This window comes from Ambystoma mexicanum, chromosome 8 (genome assembly GCF_040938575.1).
Source record: "Ambystoma mexicanum isolate Mex_15411 chromosome 8, UKY_AmexF1_1, whole genome shotgun sequence".
NCBI classification, from domain to species: domain Eukaryota; kingdom Metazoa; phylum Chordata; class Amphibia; order Caudata; family Ambystomatidae; genus Ambystoma; species Ambystoma mexicanum.
This window is the reverse complement of record NC_090929.1, coordinates 1,726,961,635-1,726,983,238: the sequence shown is the minus strand read 5'-3', so window position 1 is coordinate 1,726,983,238 and position 21,604 is coordinate 1,726,961,635. Positions and strand designations below refer to the sequence as shown.

The following is a 21,604-nucleotide window of genomic DNA, read 5'->3' as shown; positions in this document are numbered from 1 at the left end:
AACAGAAAGGAGGAGTGACCGACCGCTGCAATGTGGTGTCACACACATACACTGCCTGCTACGATGTGGCGTTTCCCACGTACACCTCCTGCTACGATGCAGTGTCGCACACATACACCTCCTGCTACGATGCGGTGTCGCACACATACACCGCCTGCTACGATGCGGTGTCGCACACATACACCGCCTGCTACGATGCGGTGTCGCACACATACACCACCTGCTACGATGCGGTGTCGCACACATACACCGCCTGCTAAGATGCGGTGTCGCACACATACACCGCCTGCTACGATGCGGTGTCGCACACATACACCGCCTGCTACAATGTGGTGCAATGTTAACCAGCTCCAGCATGCATTGCTATTTCCAGGATAAGTGGATTCTACTCTTCCTCAATGAGCATTATGTCAGTTCAGAGAATGCTGTAATAACGAGTTATAAACTTGACAGCTGGCAGAACTTGCAGGAATAAAAGTCATTTATAATTTACCTAGTGATATCAGTGCTTGGTGGATTTCCTTCATCACATTCTTATAAAGTTCCTTCTGCCAGTCCTGTAGAAGCTTCCACTCCTCATCAGAGAAACAGGCAGATGCATCATGGGATGAAACCTGTGCATTGGAGAAGAAAGTTTCCAACACATCATCAGCGACATCATTCAGTGAAACAGGCTCTAATAAGGAACATGCAGTTACTTTCAGTGCAATAGTCCTTCTCCCATGTCGCCCTCTGAGCCACACGCTTCTCGGGTATTTCCTAAAGAACAGCTCTGGAGAGTGGGGGAGTGCATGTGAATGGGGCCAGGAGATTAGAAGACACAGGTATCAGTTCAGATGCTGCCTTCAGAAATACTCTACGTCACAGTCATAATAACTTGATATTTATATTGCACTTGTATCCAAAGCGCTTTACATAGAAAATGTATATTACAATTATTATTACCCAATCGAAATTGGTACTCAGTTTATCGACTGCGAAAGGATGAAAGGCTCAGTCGACCTTGCTGGTATTCAAACCTGCAGATCACACGCAGATTGCAGCAGCAAGTACTTAACCCACTGAGCTATTTTACTGGCTGCACTAAACTGATAAAGTGTGGATCCCAGGTGCAGATGAAGAAAGTTACACACTCTCGTAGCTAAGAACCACATACAAATAAATTAGAAATATTAAAATGGTAATAGCAAATGAGATTTGGGACCAAGTACAAGTACAAATCTAAGTCCGACTAGCGCCTAAGCACATTATAAGGACAGGGGTAACAATGCCAAAGGTGGTGGCATTGCCATCATCCATAAAAATGCTCTAAACTTCCACCTCTCCTCTGTGCATCACTTTTCCTCTATGGAAGCACTGACAGCCAAACTAGCCGTCACTCCTAACCACTCTATCACCTTCCATCTACTTTACCGGCCACCTGGGCAGCCATCCACCTTCGCTGAGGACCTCTCCAACATCATCACTCATAACACCAAAACCAAATCCCAAGCCTCGATATTAGGGGACTTTAACCTGGGCCTCGCTGATCCCAATGACACTGCTGCCATGACTATTGATAATATGCTTATGAATGCAGGATACATACAGCTTATCAACCAACCTACCCACGTTAAGGGCAGAACCCTCGACTGGCTAGCCTCCCACAATTGTCCTATCCATATCATCTCTAACCAACAGTATTCATGGACCAACCACAACTTAATTACGTTTAACATTCAGTCCATACCTGCCAGCCTCTCTCCTACCATTGCACCGGCTACTGCCACCCGCAATAAACGTGACATCACTTGCGACCTCCTCCTCCTCCTCCTCCTCCTCCTCCTCCTCCTCCTCCTCCCCCCCCCCCCCCCCCCGGCTATGGTTGACACCTTTAACCTCACTCTGCAAAAAGCCTTAGATATCATCGCAAACTGAGAAAACCCAAACCTCGAGCCCATCTGAACTCTTGGTTCACACCCCAGCTCAGAACCCTGCGCAAAGAAAAACGAATTGCGGAATCACATTGGAAAAGCAACCAGTCCACAGCCAACAAATCGTGCCTCCTCCTGGCCACCCTTAACTACAAGGAAGTCATATTCCAGGCTAAAAAAAGACACTCACAATAAACGTATCGAACAAGCCAAATCCAGCACCAAAGAATTGTTTAGAATCCTAAAAGACCTTGAAACCCCTGTCACTACACCAGACACTTGCATCAAAGATAGCACTTGGTGTACCAAAATCCAAGAGGCTCTCCTCGGCAAGATTGCCACCCTCCAAATTAAAATCAATAACAAACAATCAAGCCTACAATCCAACCCACAACCCAACCCTATCCCCACCCTAAACCACCCCATCCCAGACTCTGGCTCCGTTTAGCTTCTCTCCACGCTCCATTTCCGAAGTGGAAAAGATCACCACCAGCCTTAAACCGACCAATTGCCAAGGCGACCTCTGTCCGGCACCTATAATCAAGGAAGCAGCTCATGACCTAGCGCCATTCATTGCTATGCTCATCAACTCTTCCTTTAGCTCTGGGATCGTACCTGACAATCTAAAGGACGCGGGGGTCATCCCCCTATTGAAAAAACCTACCCTGGACACTAGTATACCCACAAACTACAGGCCAATCACCACGGTCCCATTTTTACAAAAAAATCCTCGACCGTGCAGCATATCTACAAATTCAAGATTACCTTGAATCTAACAAACTCTTGGGACTTAGGCAATCTGGGTTCCGGCCACGTCACGGCACTGAAACTGCCCTCATAGATTTAAAAACACAGATAGAAGATCTAAAAGACAAAGGCAAACTTGCTCTCTTACTCCTCTTAGACCTTTCGGCGGCCTTTGATCTCGTCAATCATGAAATCCTCTGCCACCACCTTAAATCAGCTGCACACTTCTCCGATAAAGCTACAACCTGGATTAGCTCCTTTTTAGACAATAGATCTATGTACGTGTTCTCTCCACTAGCAGCCGCCCCACCTGCACCTGTCTCCTGTGGCGTGCCACAAGGATCTTGTCTTTCACCCACGTTGTATAACGTGTTCACTAAACCTCTCTTCGATATCTTGGACTATCTGGGTGTCACTTACACCAACTACTCCGACGACACCCAGATACTAATCCCTATCTCAGGTGACTACACGGCTGACTCCCTCGCTATCAATGTCATCTACCAGGTCATTCAGGCGCGGATGGCTCAACACGGACTCCGTCTTAATGATGAAAAGACTGTGCTCCTCATTCTTGGTTCGCCACAAAAACTTACCAAACTCGACCCTGCGTTCAAGTCCTTCATCATTGATGGGAATATTATCCCAACTGCCAAGGACACAAAAACCCTAGGGATCTACATTGACTCGACTCTATCCCTTACCAGACAAACTAACTCAGTCTCTTCCGCAGCGGCATATACCTGCAAGCTTATTACAGCCTGTCGCCCTTTCCTCTCCGCAACCAATTGTGTCACCCTGGCTAGAACTCTTGTATTATCCAAGATTGATTACTGCAATGCACTGTACCTAGGCACCAATTGCTGCAACCTAAACAAGTTACAAATTGTCCAAAACAATGCGATTAGAGCTGCCCTCAACATTCCCAGGCGCCAACACATATCCGACACCAGACGCAATATTCGCTGGCTCTCAGTCCCACACCATATCTCCCTGAAAACCCTGGCTCTTACCCACAAATGCCTTCATAAGCAAGCTCCCTGCTACCTGGCCAACTGATTTGCCCTCCACAACTCCATTAGACCCCGCAGAATGGCTCATCTAAACTGCCTTGAGGTTCCACGTTTCAATCTCCAAAGATCAGGTGGAATTAGCTTCCCCATCTTGGCAGCTAAACTCTGGAACACGCTTCCTAATGAGCTTAGAGCAGAACCCTCATTCCCGAGATTCAAACACCTTACGAAAACCTGGCTGGACGCCCAGGACATTTAGCTCTGGGTTCTCTGCTTAATTTGCACATGTACATATAATCTGCTTGTCCTCTCATTGCTATTATCATACCTGTAAATTCTGTATTATACTTGTAAACTTTGTAATTATGGTTCTGTCCGTTTTTCTTATGTTGTAATTAAGTGATGTGCCCGGTTGCCCCTTGGCCTTGTGCGCTATACAAATAAATAAAATACAAATACAATACAAATGTCAAGTTGCACATTGGTAGTCAGGAATAAAGTCACTCGCCCTGGAGTTCTCCACATGCACACTGCTTCTTTCTGGCCCCTTTACTTGGCCCCAGATGACCCACCTGCCCCCCCCCCCCCCATTCCAGAATCCGGTTGCAGCCGGCCAAGGGGCATATCACCCCTCAGCCCTTGCTTCAACCACCATTTAAGCACTCTAGGCAGGCACTTACCACCATGGCACCCATGCTCAAGCAAAGCAAGCCATTGCCTACTATCTTGCACCCTCCAGCCCAGGACCCCGCTCCTATATCCTAGACTGTACCCTACCAAGCCAGTGAACGCCCCACCTACTAAGACTCAGAACAAGAATTCCCATTAAAAACACCTGCTCCAGGACTCTCCCACTGGGACCCACACAACCTTCCCTGGATGCTCACCACCTTCTCAGACTCTGATCTAGAATATTAGCCATGATCAGTGACTCCCTTCATCCTTATTCTGACTCCCCCATATCTATACCGCTGACCAATCCCACCCCCCAAATGCCCCCTCCTAAGACCCTACACAGCACACATATCAGTAATGCTGCCTCAATTGCGCACTCATGAATGCCAGAGCTCTAGGAGCCCATGCAGGCGATATCCAGGATTTGGCCCTAGAGTAACACCTTGACATTCTAGCCACCACAGAATCCTGGCTCCATGGCGCTTCTGGCCGCATACCCTCTGTGGCCCTCCCTCCCACCTTTGTGGTCTACAGAACTGACAGAACCAACGCAGTAGGTGGAAGAGTTGCCCTCATAGCCAAATCCAACCTACGTATTAGGCCTTGCCCTCCAATCACTCCAGGGTATGTAATCGTACCAGTGAAGCTCACCACAGACCCACAAACCACATTCAACCTTCTTCTGATTTATAGGCAACCTAATGGACCTAGTGCACCTGAGAGTGACATCCCATTCCTTAGCACGCCCTTCATGAAACCAGCCACGAAATGCATCGTCCTGGGAAACCTCCATCTAGGCTACAACGATGCCACAGACCCCAAAGCCACCACACTTGACACTGCCCTCACTGATATGAATTTCTCCCAGCTTGTTTCCTCACCAACTCTCTCAAAAGGACGTATTCTAGATTGGATCCTCACAGCCAATGCCAACATTAATATATCCTCTATTGAGCCAGTACGCTGGCCGACCACTTCCTTATCTGCTTCTCCCTATCTCTGACAAAGCTACATAAGACCCTGCCACCGCCACAAACCCGCAATACACATAATGTCAAGCACAAGGACCTCAATCCTTCTCTCCTCGCCGGACTCAATGTCACGGTACAATCTCAAACACACACAGCCCATGACCTTGCCACTGAATACCATACTTGCCTGCTCCAGACCCTTGATTGGCATGCCCCGATCGCAACTAAAATCCCAAACCTCACATACGAAATAACTCTTGGTTTAACCGAAGAATTTGTCCACCTACGCTGGGAAAAAAAGATCTCTAGAACACCTTTGTGAAAAGCATCCATCTTCTGAGATCTGCTTGGGACTTGCTAAAGCAGCCTGCTCCTACGAAGAAACGATTTTCTCCTGCAAAGCTAATAGTTACAATGATCATATCGCTAATGCCAGCTCCAATAGCAGAGAATTATTTGCAATACTAAGCTGTAAACGCTGAACCCACTGGTCGTGAACACACATTCTGACAAAGATTGGTGCACAACCATTCAGAACGCCCTCCCCTTCAAAATCGAATCTCTACTAACCAAGATCAGTACCTAAAGAGCCATATGCTTGCCTGCAAACCATCCATCAATGAAACCACCTTTATCCCTTTATTCTCCTTTTACACAAGAACAAGTAGCTGCAACAATCAGAGCCTTGAAACTGTCTAACTGTAGGGGAGACTCTTGCCTCACCCACATAGTTACATTCTGCGCTCCTACACTCGCCCCGTCACAACTGAATTTGCTAATACATCATTTGCCACCTGTAAGGTGCTTGCCAACATCAAATCTGCCCGAATCCCACCCCTACAAAAAAACTTCCTTGGCTCCTCTATACCTACGAACTACTGCCCCATTACCTTAGTCCCTTTCTTATGACCACCTAGCCTATGCCCAAGTACAACAGTTCCTGGAGCAAAACCATCTGCTTGGCAGAAGGCAATTGGGCTTTCGGCCAAAGCATAGTACAGAAACTGCCCTACTGGACTTAAAAATACAAATGGACTTCAACCGTGATAACGGCAAACTAGCTATCCTACTCCTATTATACCTCTCTGCAGCATTTGACCTGGTTGACCACAATATTGTCTGCCAGTACTTGCACTTCTCCCCGGAAACCACCCTGTGGATCAACTCCTTTCTGAGTGGCCAGATCACGCAAGTCTCCATCAGGGAGTCAGCAGCTGATCCCATTCCTGCCCCACAAGGGTCTTGCCTATCACCCACCCTCTATAATACAACCCCTTCTTGATATTCTTGATTCTAGAGAAATCATCTATACCAACTTTGTGGACAATACGCAAATTCTTATCACTCTCACGGGGACCACCACTCGACGCCTTCAAAATCAGTTCCGTCTACAGTACCATCCAAACCTTGATGGCCACTCATAATGTATGCCTTAATGACGAAAAAACTGAGCTCCTCATCATTGGCTCCCCATACCGACTTAGACAAGTGGATCCCTCCAACTCATCCTTTTGCATTGACAGTACCGCTATTCCAGTGCTAAAACAAATAACCCTAGGGGTACATCTTGAAGCAGATCTTACCATGACCAGACACATTAATGCCCTGGTCTCGTGCATGGCCTACACAGCTAGGCTGATCTTGCTGAGTGGACAGTTTCTCTCCATGAGTAAACTGCCTCACACTTGCGCGGGCGTTAATCCTATCAAAACTGGACTACTGCAATATCCTCCTCATAGGCACCTCATTCACTAACTTGTCTAAAATGTAATTGCTCCAAAACAAAGCCCTGCGATCAGCACACAGGCTTAAACGATCTGACCACATCTCAGCTACGAGACGAGAATCCCACTGGCTCCCCATCAAAGCCAGAGTGAAATTCAAAACCATAGCGCATCACTGCATTTACAATGAGACCCTGCTCTACCTTAATAATGGCATCACCCAAATTGTTCTGAAACACCTCACTGGCTATTCGATAAATATGAATACATGTGGTTTGCCCTACGTCTAATTATCTTGAATGATCACTGTATTATCCGCTCTCTCACTTAAATAAGGTAAAACACAGCGATACCTACGGGTCTGGGCATTTCACAAATGTAAAAAATAAATACATTTTCACTCTCCAGTGGCGAGTGTAAGTTATGAGGGTGTGATAAATAGCTTGATCAGGTGGGTTTCACATTTAGTTTGAATAAGGGGCCCACAAAGGTAGGAATGACGATTTTGCAAAAGTACATAGAAACACGTATGACTGTCATCATACGTTGCAGAAACAACACCCAAAATTAAAGTCCAACAAAAGCCACAAAGTCAGCAAATTCTGATTTATTGATGTATAGTTCGATCACTTATTTTAAGGAATGAACAGGTGGTACAAGTGACAGCTCAACAATTGATGAGGCACACTGCACCCTTCAAAGCATCATCAGTTACTCAACATGGTATTGATATTACTTGATGGGGGGTTTGGGGGGCTTGTCACACTGGAGAGAAATTGTAATTATACGTTGCTTTAGAAACCTCAATTGCTGAATTATAAAAGAATTACTCAGCGTACTTTCGGCAGGAATAAAAAGTGTTAATCAAACATGTATGTCTTATGTTGATAATGATTTGTTATGTATACAGCACTTACACCTAAGCGTTGTACATAGAACACATTTACATACTTTAATCATCCTAAGTTGGTGCTCATGTATCCAACTTGGGTCCTTCCTATCATCTATCTTCCTCTCTACCTGTGGGGTTCCCCAGGGGTCTAACCTCTCGCCCTGGCTTTTCAACCAATGCCTGGCAACTCTCGCCCACTGCATTGCCATTTTCTGCTCAAATTTCCAGTGCTACGCTGATGACACTCAACTCATTTTCCGGCTGCCCTCGGCCACCTCCTCTCCCTCTCTCATCTCCGATTGCCTAACTGCCATTCAAAATTGGTGTGCCGCCAATGATCTTTGTCTGAATGCCAGCAAGACGGAGATCCTCCTCATCGGCACACGATCTCCATCCTTTTCCCTCACTCTCTGGCCGACCTCCCTTGGCCCTCCTCCTACCCCTACCTGCGAGGCTAAGAACCTTGGCGTCATCTTTGACTCCACACTTTCCTTCTCGGCCCATATCTCTGATGTCTCTAAAAAGTCAAACTTCCGACTGCACCTCCTCAGAGGTACTCTGCCTTTCCTCTCCTTCCCCCAGAAGCTCATGGTATTCCAAGCTCTGGTTCTATCTAGCTTGGACTATTGTAACAGCCTTTTTCTAAATCTACCTGCCTCTACTCTCCACCCTCTACAATTTATCCAGAACAGGACTGCAAGACTTGTCCTTGGCCTCAAGCCCTGGGACCGTATCTCTCCAGCTTTGAAATCTCTCCATTGGCTCCCAGTGGATGCAAGTTTTAAATTCAAAACCCTCTGCATTGTCCACAAGGCTTTCTGAGGCCTGGTCCAAAATACCTTCAGCTATCCCTCCGCAAATACCTCCCCTCTCGAGCTCTTCGCTCCTCTACCTCCAACTCCCTCAGGATCAGTCGTTTTTCAAAGAAACTAGCTGGAGGTAGCTCTCTGTCTTCGGCTGGGGCCTCCCTCTGGAACAGCCTCCCTGCCACTCTAAAACCTGAGGAGAACCATCTCCGGTTCCGGAAGCACCTCAAAACCTTCCTCTTTGCTTCTGCCTTCGCTCCCCTTCTCCCCTGCTGATCTGCTCTCTTGGCACTGTGCACCTGGCCACCTTCTGTCCCCTGGGCCCAGGTACCTGCTCGTCCTGCCACCTTCCTGCACTGCCTCCTGGCCACCCCTTGCACTGGGGACTGTATCTGTACCCAGACAGCCCCCCCATTTTTCTTCTTTTTCTGCACTTATTCAGACTTACCCAGTCTGCTGCCTTAAACACAGCACTTGCCACTTGCTGGCTGCACTACCACAGTTTGCCTCCATTTTCTATTTATTTTATTTATCTGCACTCCTCGGCTCTGCACTTTCCACTCTCCCCCTTCCATGCACTTGCGTGTTCTCAATGTCACTGGGCCTAGTAAGAGGGTTTTTATGTTGTGCTGTGTTCTCCCTTGTTCCCCTCCCTTGCCTAGTCGCGCTCTGAAACACTTGTGTACGAGCGCGATACAAATAAAATATCACATCATATCCACCTCAGAAGGATGAAAGGCTGAGTTGGCTTTGCCGTAATTCAAACCTGTGACCTGAAGCTCACCGCTAGATCGCAGCAGCAAGTGCTCATCCTGCTGAGCTATCTTACCTATCTTATATTGCTTTAAAAGGCAAGTATGGAGTCTGAGACTGAAGCATCCATATTCATCTGTTTTATTTGTCCAAGATCTGAAAACTTCGCCATGGCGTGCAGAGTTTCCCTAACTTACAATATACTATCAGACTGTCAGTGTCATGACGCGTGCTCCGTGGAAGCTATGGAGCCAATGGAAGTGCTGATCCCGTTCCTCCACCAGCGGTCCAGTCTCCCACGCACTGCACGTCACCGTCATGACGCATACAAATAGGCGACACACGCGGAAGTCGACGCGTTGCAACCTTGCTTTCCTCGCCAGGTTCGTACGCTAGTACTCCTCTCTTGCTCCGCTTGTGATTCCCCGCCCGCAGTGATTGCCTGCTCGGCTCCAAGCCCTTTTCCCTCCTGGTGCTTCCTCCTCTCCTCTTTTCCCCCCGCTCGAGCAGCCCTTGTTCTTTCCCCCACTCGAGTGCTGTTCCTTGTTTTCTCCCTGTTATGTACGTACAGCTGCCATTGTACGCTCCTTCCACCGCAGCATTCTGCAGCCCTCTTCCTCATTCCTCGGCTACTGTATCCCTCCAAGCAGCCGCTCCGGATACCCACGCTAGCCCGCCTCCAGCAGTGTCTTCTGGGAAAAGCCACCTGCCATTACATCCGTAGTGCTGACTACATTCCATCACACCAGGGTTTTTCAGCCACGCTTTTCCCTGGTTTTGGGGGCAGACTCCCTGAGGGCCCCCTCTGCCTTGCTGTCTGCCAGCAGGCAAGGTGGCCTCCGGTGGAGCTCGTCCTAAACTCAACAAGAAAGGACTGGGCTTCTGGAGAGAAAGAAGAGCCATAGACACAGACAGTTCCTCAGAAGAACCAAGTACAGGTGAGGAGGAGGAGGAGGAGGGAACCAAGGAGGGTATTTGTCAAGCACACAATACTCCATCGCATGACAGTTTGCAACGCCCAAGGATGGCTAGCTTAGAGCAGTATCAAGAACTGGTCAATGCCATACAGGGGATAACTGCCGAGCTTCAAACCATGAAGGTAGAAAACACTGCTCTTAAGGCTTACAATGCCGCTCTGAGACAACAAATGATTCTGAGAGAAGAAGTTCGGGGAGATCTCCCACCTATGTCTTTACCCTGTGGGAAGTATGAAGGGAACCCCAAGAGGATTAAGGAATTCCTCGACGCCTGTAGGGTATACTTCACTTTTCGCCCTAAGATGTATGAATTCAACCAGGCAAAGGTTGGCTTCCTCGTCTCAAACCTTGGGGGTAACGCCCTAGCATGGGCCACCCCGTTGGTCACAGAAGCTGACCCTGTGCTGAATGATTACAATGCCTTTGTACTACGATTCAGAGAACGCTTTGAAAGGACCGAAGCTTTATATGCTTCTTATGAAAACATACTAGACCTTAAACAGGGTCTTTCTGATGTACAAACCTATGCCTCGAACTTCCAGAGGATAGCTTTGGAGACAGGATGGCCTGACTCAGCTAAACAAACTCTCTTTCGGAGAGGGTTACATGAAGGCTTGAAGGATGAACACTATCGCGTAGCCAGACCGTCCTCCTTCCAAGAACTGGTAGCCCTGGCCCTCCAGATGGAATTTCGGATATCCGAAAGATGAGCAGAAAGAAGAAAGACCAGACCCAATCCGCCTTCTACACCCTCCTCCTACTCGCTAACCGCTCCAGACAGATCTCATCCCCAGACTGAAGAGCCCATGCAAATAGGTGCAGCGAGGGCTACCCTTAGTGCTGCAGCAAGAAAGACGAAAAGACCTAAGCTTGTGTATGTACTGCGGTTCTGAGAAGCACCTTCTAAGAGACTGTCTGGACGTACCTCCCAGAAGATCGGGAAACGAAAGACCCCGACCCTGAGCAGGGACACGAAAGGGGCTTCGCTGGCTAATCCCTGTGTTACAAGTCCACCCATAACTTGTACCCCCTCAAACCAATTTATGGTCCTGAAGATCGTCCTGGAATGGACCTCAACCCAAGCAGTAGAGTGTCTCGCAATGCTTGACTGTGGTGCAGCTGGGAACTTTATGGACGACCTATGGGCTAGTAGATACGCCATTCCCAGAAGAGAAAAACCAAAACCGATACCCTAGAAGGAGTGGATGGTACCCCCTTGTCTTTCGGTCTCATCCGACAAGAAACCACATAAGTCATGGTTAAGATGAAGACGCACCATGAAACCCTGGTATTTGATCTGATAAAGGCAGCCCACTTTCCATTGATACTCGGGATACCCTGGTTAAGAAAGCACAATCCGGGAATTGACTGGGTAACTAACATTGTGGAATTCAGGTCAGACCTTTGTATGCAATCCTGCTTGAAAGAAGAAGGGCAACATTCAAATAAGGGTAATACAGTGCCTGCGAGGAGTATCAACTCCATTCCTGTGACCTATCAAGAATTTACCGACATCTTTACAGACACTCTACCCAGACCTCTTCTTCCACATCGATCCGAGGATTGTAAGATCGATCTTATACCTAATGCTGTGGTTCCATTTGGGAGAATGTATCCATTATCCCTTCCGGAGAAGGAAGCATAAGGGACTACCTAGCAAGCAATTTACAGAATGGCTTGATACAGGAATCAACTTCTTCGGCTGGAGCTTCTCTGTTCTTTATACCAAAAAGGGGAAACAAGGAACTCAGACCATGTATTGACTTCATGGGCCTGAATAGCCAAACCATTTGAGATAGATACCCGATGCCTCTGATAAAGGAGATCATGGAAGCAGTACAAGGGGCGAAATGGTTTACCAAACTAGACCTTAGAGGGGCCTATCATCTCCTACGAATCAAACAAGGGGACGAATGGAAGACCGCCTTTCGTACTCCCTTAGGTCATTTCGAGTACAAGGTGATGCCCTTTGGGTTAGTCAACGCGCCAGCCCAGTTCCAAAGATTTATGGACAAAGTCTTCAGTGATCTTCTGTTTAAATCGACGGTAGTCTACTTGGATGACATCTTGGTTTACTCTCACACGTTAGAACAACATCGTCTACATGTACAGGAAGTGCTCAAGAGACACCGAGACCACCACCTATTAGCCAAACCTGAGAAATGTCTGAGGTTTCTACAGTTCCGTATTTGGGTTTTTTTCTGTCAGAAAACCGCATTGAGATGGACCCTAACAAGACAGCATCCATTAACAATTGGCCTGTTCCCAGCTCAGTCAAGGACATCCAGAGGTTCTTGGGGCTGACAAATTTCTATCGGAAATTCATCATAGGCTTCTCCAACACAGTCCTACCTATTACAGCTTTGCTAAAGAAGGGGGTGAAGCTCCATTGGACGCCAGAAGCAGATTCCGCCTTTCATCAGCTCAAACAAGCATTCACCTCTGCACCTATCCTCAGGCAGCCTGATCAGTCTCAGCCCTTTATTGTAGAAGCTGATGCCTCACAAGGGGCTATTGGGGCAGCTCTACTACAACGGAAGGAGGATCAACTCGAACATCCCATCGCCTATTACTCCAGAACACTCACCTCCAGTGAAAGAAACTATTCAGTGATTGAAAAGGAACTGTTAGCAATCAAACAGGCTTGTGAGGAGTGGCGTCATCTGTTGCAAGGAGCGAGGTACCCGTTTCAAGTTCGGACTGACCACAGGAACCTAAGTATTCTCCAACAGATGGAATGCAGGAACTCTCGTCATGCTCGTTGGGCTTATTACTTCTCCCAATTTGATTTCGTACTCACATACCTACCTGGTAAAGAAAACCACTTAGCCAATGCACTCTCCCGCAGCCACGAAAAAGGATCAGGGAATTACAAAGAACAGGAATGTCTGCTCAATGGGAAGAGATTCACAGGAACAGTAAATAAATATTTACAACAAGTTCTGGAAGCCCAAAAGACCGCCTCTCTTCCAAGAAACCCCTCTCTGACCTACAAAGGAGAATACCTGTTTAAAGACGACTTGCTTTACCTGCCCACCCAAGATCTCCAGAACCAAGCCCTTTCGTGGTGCCATGATCTGCCCATGGCTGGTCACAAAGGACGTACTGCTACACTGGATCTACTGAAGAGGAATTTCTGGTGGCCAAAGATGAATAAGGACGTAGTAGAGTACGTCTCTTCCTGTCCCATATGTGCTCAAAGCAAACACAGTACGGCTAAACCATTGGGGCTTCTACAACAAGATGAACCACCTGCCGGACACTGGCAACATATATCCATGGATTTTATCATTGAGTTACCCAAATCGGGAGGATGTTCAGCTATCATGGTAGTGGTCGACTCCTTCAGTAAGCTGGCTCATTTCATTCCCCTTAGAGGCACTCCTTCTGCCACTACCACAGCGGACGTATTCTTAAAGGAGATAGTCCATCTCCATGGTCTACCATCCTCAATTGTGTCTGATAGAGGAACACAGTTCACCTTCAAGTTTTGGACAACCTTGTGTTAACAGTTGCATATTCAGAGAGCGTTGTCTTCTGGCTTTCACCCCGAAACAAACGGACAGACCGAACGCCTCAACTCAACACTTGAACAGTTTCTAAGATGTTACTGCAACCAGACTCAGGACAACTGGTATCATCTCTTATCGGTTGCAGAATTCTCATACAACAACACCAAACATACTGCAATAGGAATGAGTCCTTTTAAATGTACCTATGGGTACGAACCCAAACACATCCCATTTCCTACAGTTCAACCCACCAATGTCCCTACCATAGACCTACTACTGGACACTCTTAAGCAAACTCATAAGTCTGCTCAAGAAACTCTGTTAGCCAGTAGTCAGACTTACAAGAGATGGGCTGACAAGAACAGAAGACCAAATCCCCATTGGAAGAAAGGAGACAAGAGCCCTCATTACAACTCAGGCGGTAAGGGGTTTACGGCGCCGTAAACAGCGCCGACCCTTACCGCCTGAGTACGAGGTCCCTTAGCGCCATGGCGGATTTAACACCTGCTTTTAGCAGGTGTTAAAATCCATGGCGCTAAGGGACCATGTTGTTAATTACGCCACCGTAATTTACGGTGGCGTAATTAACGCCTTCCCCACTCCCATTATGCCCTATGGGGCAAAAATGGGAATGGGGAAGGGTAAATGGGGATTGGGGACTTGCCGACCTCGGAATGGGGCGGTAAGTCCGCCTACCACCATCGCCATGGTGGTAAAGTCACGGCCCAGGCGGTAACTTACCGCCTGGGTCGTAATGAGGCCCAAGGTATGGTTGTCCACTAGATACCTCCCCAGGAGAGTCCATCCAGGTAAATTCACTCCGAGATATATTGGACCGTTTTCCATAGAGCAACGGATCAATCCTGTGGCCTTCCGGTTAAACCTCCCGCACTCTCTTCGAAGAATACATCCAGTATTCCATACCTCGCTTCTTAAGGATTATAAACCTGATCCTTTTTCGAGAACCACCAGATGAAAGATACCCAGTGTGGAAGATGACGCCCAAGAGTATGAGGTTTCACGCATCTTGGACTCTCGATACAAACACGGAGTCCTACAATACCTCATACTGTGGAAAGGATACCCTTGGACGGAAAGATCTTGGAACCAGCCAAAAATCTACATGCCTCCAGACTCCTACGCATATTCCACAGACACCATCCAGGTAAGCCTGAAGGAAGGCCTTGGCGAAAGGGTTATACTGTCATGACGCGCGCTCCGTGGAAGCTATGGAAGGGCTGATCCCATTCCTCCACCAGCGGTCCAGTCTCCCACGCACTGCACGTCACCGTCATGATGCATACAAATAGGCGCCACACGCGGAAGTCGACGCGTTGCAACCTTGCTTTCCTCGCCAGATTCGTACGCTAGTACTCTTCTCTTGCTCCGCTTGGGATTCCCCGCTTGCTTCCTCTTGTCCGCCCGCAGTGATTGCCCGCTCGGCTCTGAGCCCTTTTCCTTCCTGGTGCTTCCTCCTCTCCTCTTTTCCCCCCGCTCGAGCAGCCCTTGTTCCTTCCCCCGCTCGAGTGCTTTTCCTTGTTTTCTCCCTGTTATGTGCGTACAGCTGCCATTGTACGCTCCTTCCACCGCAGCATTCTGCAGCCCTCTTCCTCATTCCTCGGCTACTGTATCCCTCCAAGCAGCCGCTCCGGATACCCACGCTAGCCCGCCTCCAGCAGTGTCTTCTGGGAATTGAAGTCCTCTCATCTTCTTCAACGGAAAGCCTCGCGCCATTACATCCGTAGTGCTGACCACATTCCAGCACACCAGGGTTTTTCAGCCACGCTTTTCCCTGGTTTTGGGGGCAGACTCTCTGAGGGCCCCCTCTGCCTTGCTGTCTGCCAGCAGGCAAGGTGGCCTCCGGTGGAGCTCGTCCTAAACTCAACAAGAAAGGACTGGACCTCTGGAGAGAAAGAAGAGCCATAGACACAGACAGTTCCTCAGAAGAACCCAGTACAGGTGAGGAGGAGGAGGGAACCAAGAAGGGTATTTGTCAAGCACCCAATACTTCATCGCATGACAGTCAGGTTACAAACCCAAAAACCGGTATCTATGTGAATAACCATTCAACGCATAGTAATGTAATGTAATGTAATGTGCGCTTATATAGCGCCGGTAGCCCGCAGGCATCAGGGCGCGTTAACACAAACTATCTAGTGATCTTAGTGGTGCAGCTAGAGGAGTAAAAGGTCTAGAAAGTTTAAGTACTGAACATTTTCAATACCCTGGGAAATTCCTTATGGCCTATAAAATGTATGAAAAATCTAAAGCAGTTGGGTATGTTATACAAAGATAAGGTGGTGTCCTACGTCTCAACATTCTGTCCTTACTCAGTAAAGTCCCACTGACCGGGCATGAACTCATTGCATGAAGATTATTGTGCTGTGTATGAAGTGATTATATTGAATAGGAAACTGTTACGCTGTAGGCTTCGTGTTCTGTTACGCTCACCTGGTTCCCACAGGGGGGGTCGATCGGACCCGGACAGCTGCGGTCTCCACCAACGTGATGCATAGTGAAGAGATGACAGTCTGGACTGGCCCACCTAATCTTGTCTGCTGGACTCGTACAAGTAATTTCCTGCAAGTGGAGAAAGGGATTTAGCCACCCCTGGACTTTAGTGATGGCCCCCTCAACTGTTCTCGTTCTCCCCACTAATCAGCTGCGATATCCCCTCTTGTTAACCTCACCTTACGTTTTTAAATGATGAGCTCTCCATCCTGCATGGCATGCAGGGGCGCGTAGATACCAGTTACTTCACTGGTTTGAAGGTACTGGAGGAGTTCCAGAGGAATATTGACTACAGTGTCTATAAAGTTCAAAGAGTTCAATATGTCCGATGTTCACTCTTGTTCCATTCCCTCGTTAGGTTGCAGCTGGGTCCAAAAGAATATTGCCTGGAGGCAGCTGATGGCGTTCAGGTAAGATTCTGTATTACCAAACACTGTCCGGTAAAAGTTGCATGAGTTTAACTTGCCGTTTTCTCTCCCTTTATAGGTGCGGCATAGAAAGATGCGGCGAATTAAAGGACAATACCTCCGGTGGTAAAGCAGGTAAACCTATGGTGGCAAAGAGATTGTCTTTGTCAGTTTTCTCAGCTCACCTTGTTATTCCTTTTGTTTTCCCCCCAGGTGCTGGGTTTCGACAAAGAAAATGATGGAGGCAGCGCCGAGTTGAAAGATGCGGTGGACTGGTGAGTATAACGCGGCGCTGCTGCTGGCGAAGCGACGCGTGCTGAAATAATGTCCTTTCCAGGCTCGGAGATGTGCTGGGTCCGGAATCAGGTAAGGAATCAAATAATGTCCGTGATCTAACCTCTTCTACTTTCTTTTCCTTTTGTCTAGGAGCTCCGGATTCGAGGCGGGCGTGGCAGAAGACTGGATGCTGACTTGCAGACAGGGTGAGTTTTACGCTGCTGGATGCAGAATAACACGAAGCATGAGCTGCTGTTCAGGCGTGGTTTAAATAGCCTGCAAAGTAGTCCCAGGTAAGAAGTTTCCCAGAACCACACCCGAGTAAAAAAATAGTCCCTGTAATAAAATAGTCAGATCGCGGCCTCACGTTGGCTTGGACTCATTTGCAGCATGGTCTGCATAAGGTAAGTAAAGTCTATGAGCCTGGCGCCTATGGCGCCAGGACTGAATCCAAACAGCCCCCAGCCGGGGCTGTTGGGGTTTTAATGAGTATCTGGATGCCTGCTCCCGGGGCTGATGGACTCGATCCGGGTGCCCGGGGGTAGGCATCATGACAGAAATGACCGGAAAGAAACACAGAATTCTATATATATAGGGGTTGGGGGCAAGGGGCTAAAAGGTGTGAGGGTGGTTCGGGTGGGTTAGAAGCATGGGTAAACAGGGAGATTTGGTGGGGGAACCACCTATTTTTTTTATTGTTATTTTTTCCTTTCAGTAAAATTGCATTTGTTATTTCTCAATTTGTTATAATAATATAATATAATATAATAATATGTAACCAGTGTGCTATTCTGAAAGTAATCAGACCTCCCAGGATAGACTTGTGTGAATATTGTGGAACAAATGTGTACATTTAGCTAAATATATTCTTACCTGAAACAGTTATAGGCAGCTACTAAACCTACAGCATTCCCTTCTGAATTGGAAGCACTCTCTCACAGAGGGCATTCCTTCCTCCAAGTGATACGGGGAGCTTCGAGCCACTGGTGATCGGACATTTTCTTTTTTTTTAATTATCAAAGTGTTTGAATGTGTGCATGCAAGGACTGTGTGGGTGGGTGGCTCTTTGTGTGATAAATAGACAGAAGACTGAGCGAGTGAATGTTGTGTGAATGTGGGGGCGTGATTATGCAGATGACACCCAACTCTTCTTCCGACTACCCTCTGCATCTCTTCTAACCTCCTCGGTCATCCCTGTCTGGCTGTCCGCTATCCAGTCCTTGTGTACCTCCAAAGCCTCGGTCTCAATGGCAGAAAGTCTGCGACTCTTCCTATTGGGACTCCTGTTCCCTCTTTTCTCCCATCACTCTGGCCACCCTCAATGGGCTCTCTCCCCTTTCCTGCCTCGGAGGCCAGAAACATGGGAGTTATCTTTGACCCCTCTCTCTTTTTCATTCCTCACATTTTGGAGCTTGCCAAGAAGGCCTGTTTTAAACTCTACCTACTCAGGGGCATCCTCTCCTTCCCCCAGAAGCTCAATGTCACCAGAGCGCTGGTATGCTCCAGGCTTCACAACTGCAACAGCCTCTTCCTCAATCTACCTTCTTCTTCTATCAGACCCCTCCAGCTAATCCAGAATAGGGCTGCAAGACTTATCCTTGGCCTCAAGCCTTGGGACTGTATCTCTCTAGCCCTAAAATCTCTCCACTGGCTCCCGGTTGCTGCAAGGATCAAATTTAGGCACACGGCCAAGCTTTGAGAAGCAACGGAGCACTTTACAGAGGTATAGAACAATACAGATGCATAAAGGAGTGCTTTTCATAGGTAACAACAGTACAGATATACAGTGGGGGTAGGATACAGAGGGGCATAGAGGAGGGGGGACAGCTATACCGGGTGGTAGGGAGAAGAGGGGCAGACGGCGTCTAGTGGCCAGTCTAGACTATGGGCCTCATTACACGGTAGGCGGTAAGGGTTTACCGGTACCGGTAAATCCTTACCGCCTTACTAGGAGGTCCCTTTGCGGGTTGGAGAATTTAACGCCTGCTTTTTGCAGGCGTTAAAAACCAACCCCCAAAGGGACCAGGGAGCTAATTACAGTACCGCAATTTGCGGTGCCGTAATTAGCACCTTTCCCATTACCATTATGGCCTATGGGGCAACAAATGGGAATGGGGAAGGGCAATGGGGGGGAGGGGGAATTACCGCCCCACCAACCTTGGAATAGGGCGGTAATTCCCTTTTCCACCAAGGCGGTGCCGGTATTTTACCGGCATAGCACCCTGGTCCACCGCCGTCCGTGTAATGAGGCCCTATGTGTCTAGACTGGCCTACATTGCTGCATCCAGTTTGGAAATGCTTTCTTATTGTGGTATGGCATTTTAGTAGCAAAGCCAACAGGAGTATGGTCTTACCTGGGAATAATAGCAGAGCCAGCCTGGACAAGTTTTCTTATAGTATCATTACTGCTATTATGTGCAAATTAAACATGAGCATTTTCTGGTATTATCTTGGTGTAGCCAGCATGGAAATGTTTTTTATACTGGCATATAGTGTTGGGAAATGCTCTTGTGCCCCGTTGGTGACTTGCAGCGATAGAATTGTTGTCATGGGTTAGTTACCCTACAAAACTGATTGCAAACTTCCTGTGTGTTTACGCGATTTTTCACAGACAGTGTGCTGTATAAGGTACCACTGTAACCCATTATTCTGATAATTGTCTTGGGGAGACCGCAGGAAGCAGAGCACAGTTCCTGGGTCACTGGAATGAACGCGGGGGTTCTGTCTGCACCCCAATACCCTCTTCCCTCACCTTCCCTTTTATAATCCTCCGAAATGACAACAAACACTCCGAAAGTCCCCTAAAAGGTATGAAACCGCTGACATCTCCCTGACATGGGCAGGGCTGGGGGTGCAGGGGGTGCACAGGGCGGCAGCGCCCCCTGTCTAGTCTGCGAGGCATCTCCACACCCCGTGCCCACAACACAGCACTCACCTCATCTGCGCCCATAGCTCCGCACCGAGGGCGGGATGCCGTCCCACAGAGCTCTGAGAATGGCTCAAAGGTGGGGTGGGGGGTTCCGCTGCAGTGCCCGGTGGGAGCGGTGTTAGGACCCCAAATACACCAGCAGTTTCCTCTGAACACAAGATAGCAAAGAGCTTCGGTGGCGTCTACTGCGCATGCCCAGAGAGGAAACGCCGATCCGCCAGCCCTGTATAGCCAGGATAAAGGTAGCGCGCATGCGTAGAGATGAGACACCGATTATCAAGCACTTAGCGCATGCGTAGAGAGGAGACACGTTATCAAGCCCTGTACAAGCACAAGAACAGTAACGCGCATGCCCAGAGGGAAGACACTGTCCCTCAAGCCCTGCAGTGAAAGGTGGAAAGTTACCGCACATGCGCAGAGAGAAGAGATAGGTTTAGGGAGTCGAAAGGTGGCGCGCATGCGCAGAGGAATGGCCTTTCCGAATGTGACAGCATAACACTAGAATAGGGGCAGAGCCCCGAGTCCTCAAGCAACACTGCGACGGCTCGTCTCGACGGGGCAGGCTGGCTCTGCTAAACCAAGGATTACGTCTTAAATTCACTTTTACATAATGACCAACTGCCAAAACCTTATCCCACGTGATCCCTTGGCCCTGCCCTCCTCACTAACCCGCAGTTCCCTTGGTGGCTCACGAGGCCTCAACTCAGGGCCACCCTCAAATCAGGGCCACCCTCATAACGATGCGGTGTGGCTGTATAAGTCCCTTGCATCATGACCTCTCCCCTCAACTCAGGGCCACCCTCATAACGATGCGGTGTGGCTGTATAAGTCCCTTGCATCATGACCTCATGACCTCTCCCCTCAACTCAGGGCCACCCTCATACCGATCCGGTGTGGCTGTGTAAGTCCCTTGCATCATGACCTCTCCCCTCAACTCAGGGCCACCCTCATAACGATGCGGTGTAGCTGTATAAGTCCCTTGCATCATGACCTCTCCCCTCAACTCAGGGCCACCCTCATACCGATCCGGTGTGGCTGTGTAAGTCCCTTGCATCATGACCTCTCCCCTCAACTCAGGGCCACCCTCATATCGATCCGGTGTGGCTGTGTAAGTCCCTTGCATCATGACCTCTCCCCTCAACTCAGGGCCACCCTCATACCGATCCGGTGTGGCTGTGTAAGTCCCTTGCATCATGACCTCTCCCCTCAACTCAGGGCCACCCTCATAACGATGCGGTGTAGCTGTATAAGTCCCTTGCATCATGACCTCATGACCTCTCCCCTCAACTCAGGGCCACCCTCATACCGATCCGGTGTGGCTGTGTAAGTCCCTTGCATCATGACCTCTCCCCTCAACTCAGGGCCACCCTCATACCGATCCGGTGTGGCTGTGTAAGTCCCTTGCATCATGACCTCTCCCCTCAACTCAGGGCCACCCTCATACCGATCCGGTGTGGCTGTGTAAGTCCCTTGCATCATGACCTCTCCCCTCAACTCA

General features: G+C 48.5%; 1 protein-coding gene across 3 annotated transcripts in view; it reads right to left on the bottom strand.

The window, feature by feature from the left end:
- The window catches only part of LOC138473370 (zinc finger protein 282-like), a 391,100-nt gene extending 370,808 nt beyond the window's left edge, over positions 1 to 20,292 (bottom strand). For all 3 annotated transcript variants that reach the window (XM_069612058.1, XM_069612059.1, XM_069612060.1), the window contains exons 1-2: positions 20,113 to 20,292; positions 494 to 614 (exon numbers count right to left, since the gene is read on the bottom strand). In XM_069612058.1, the coding sequence (XP_069468159.1) occupies positions 494 to 614; positions 20,113 to 20,127 (136 nt within the window). In that variant the 5' untranslated portion in view covers positions 20,128 to 20,292. The remainder of the gene's footprint in view (positions 1 to 493; positions 615 to 20,112) is intronic.
- Between the last annotated feature and the right edge of the window lie 1,312 nt (positions 20,293 to 21,604).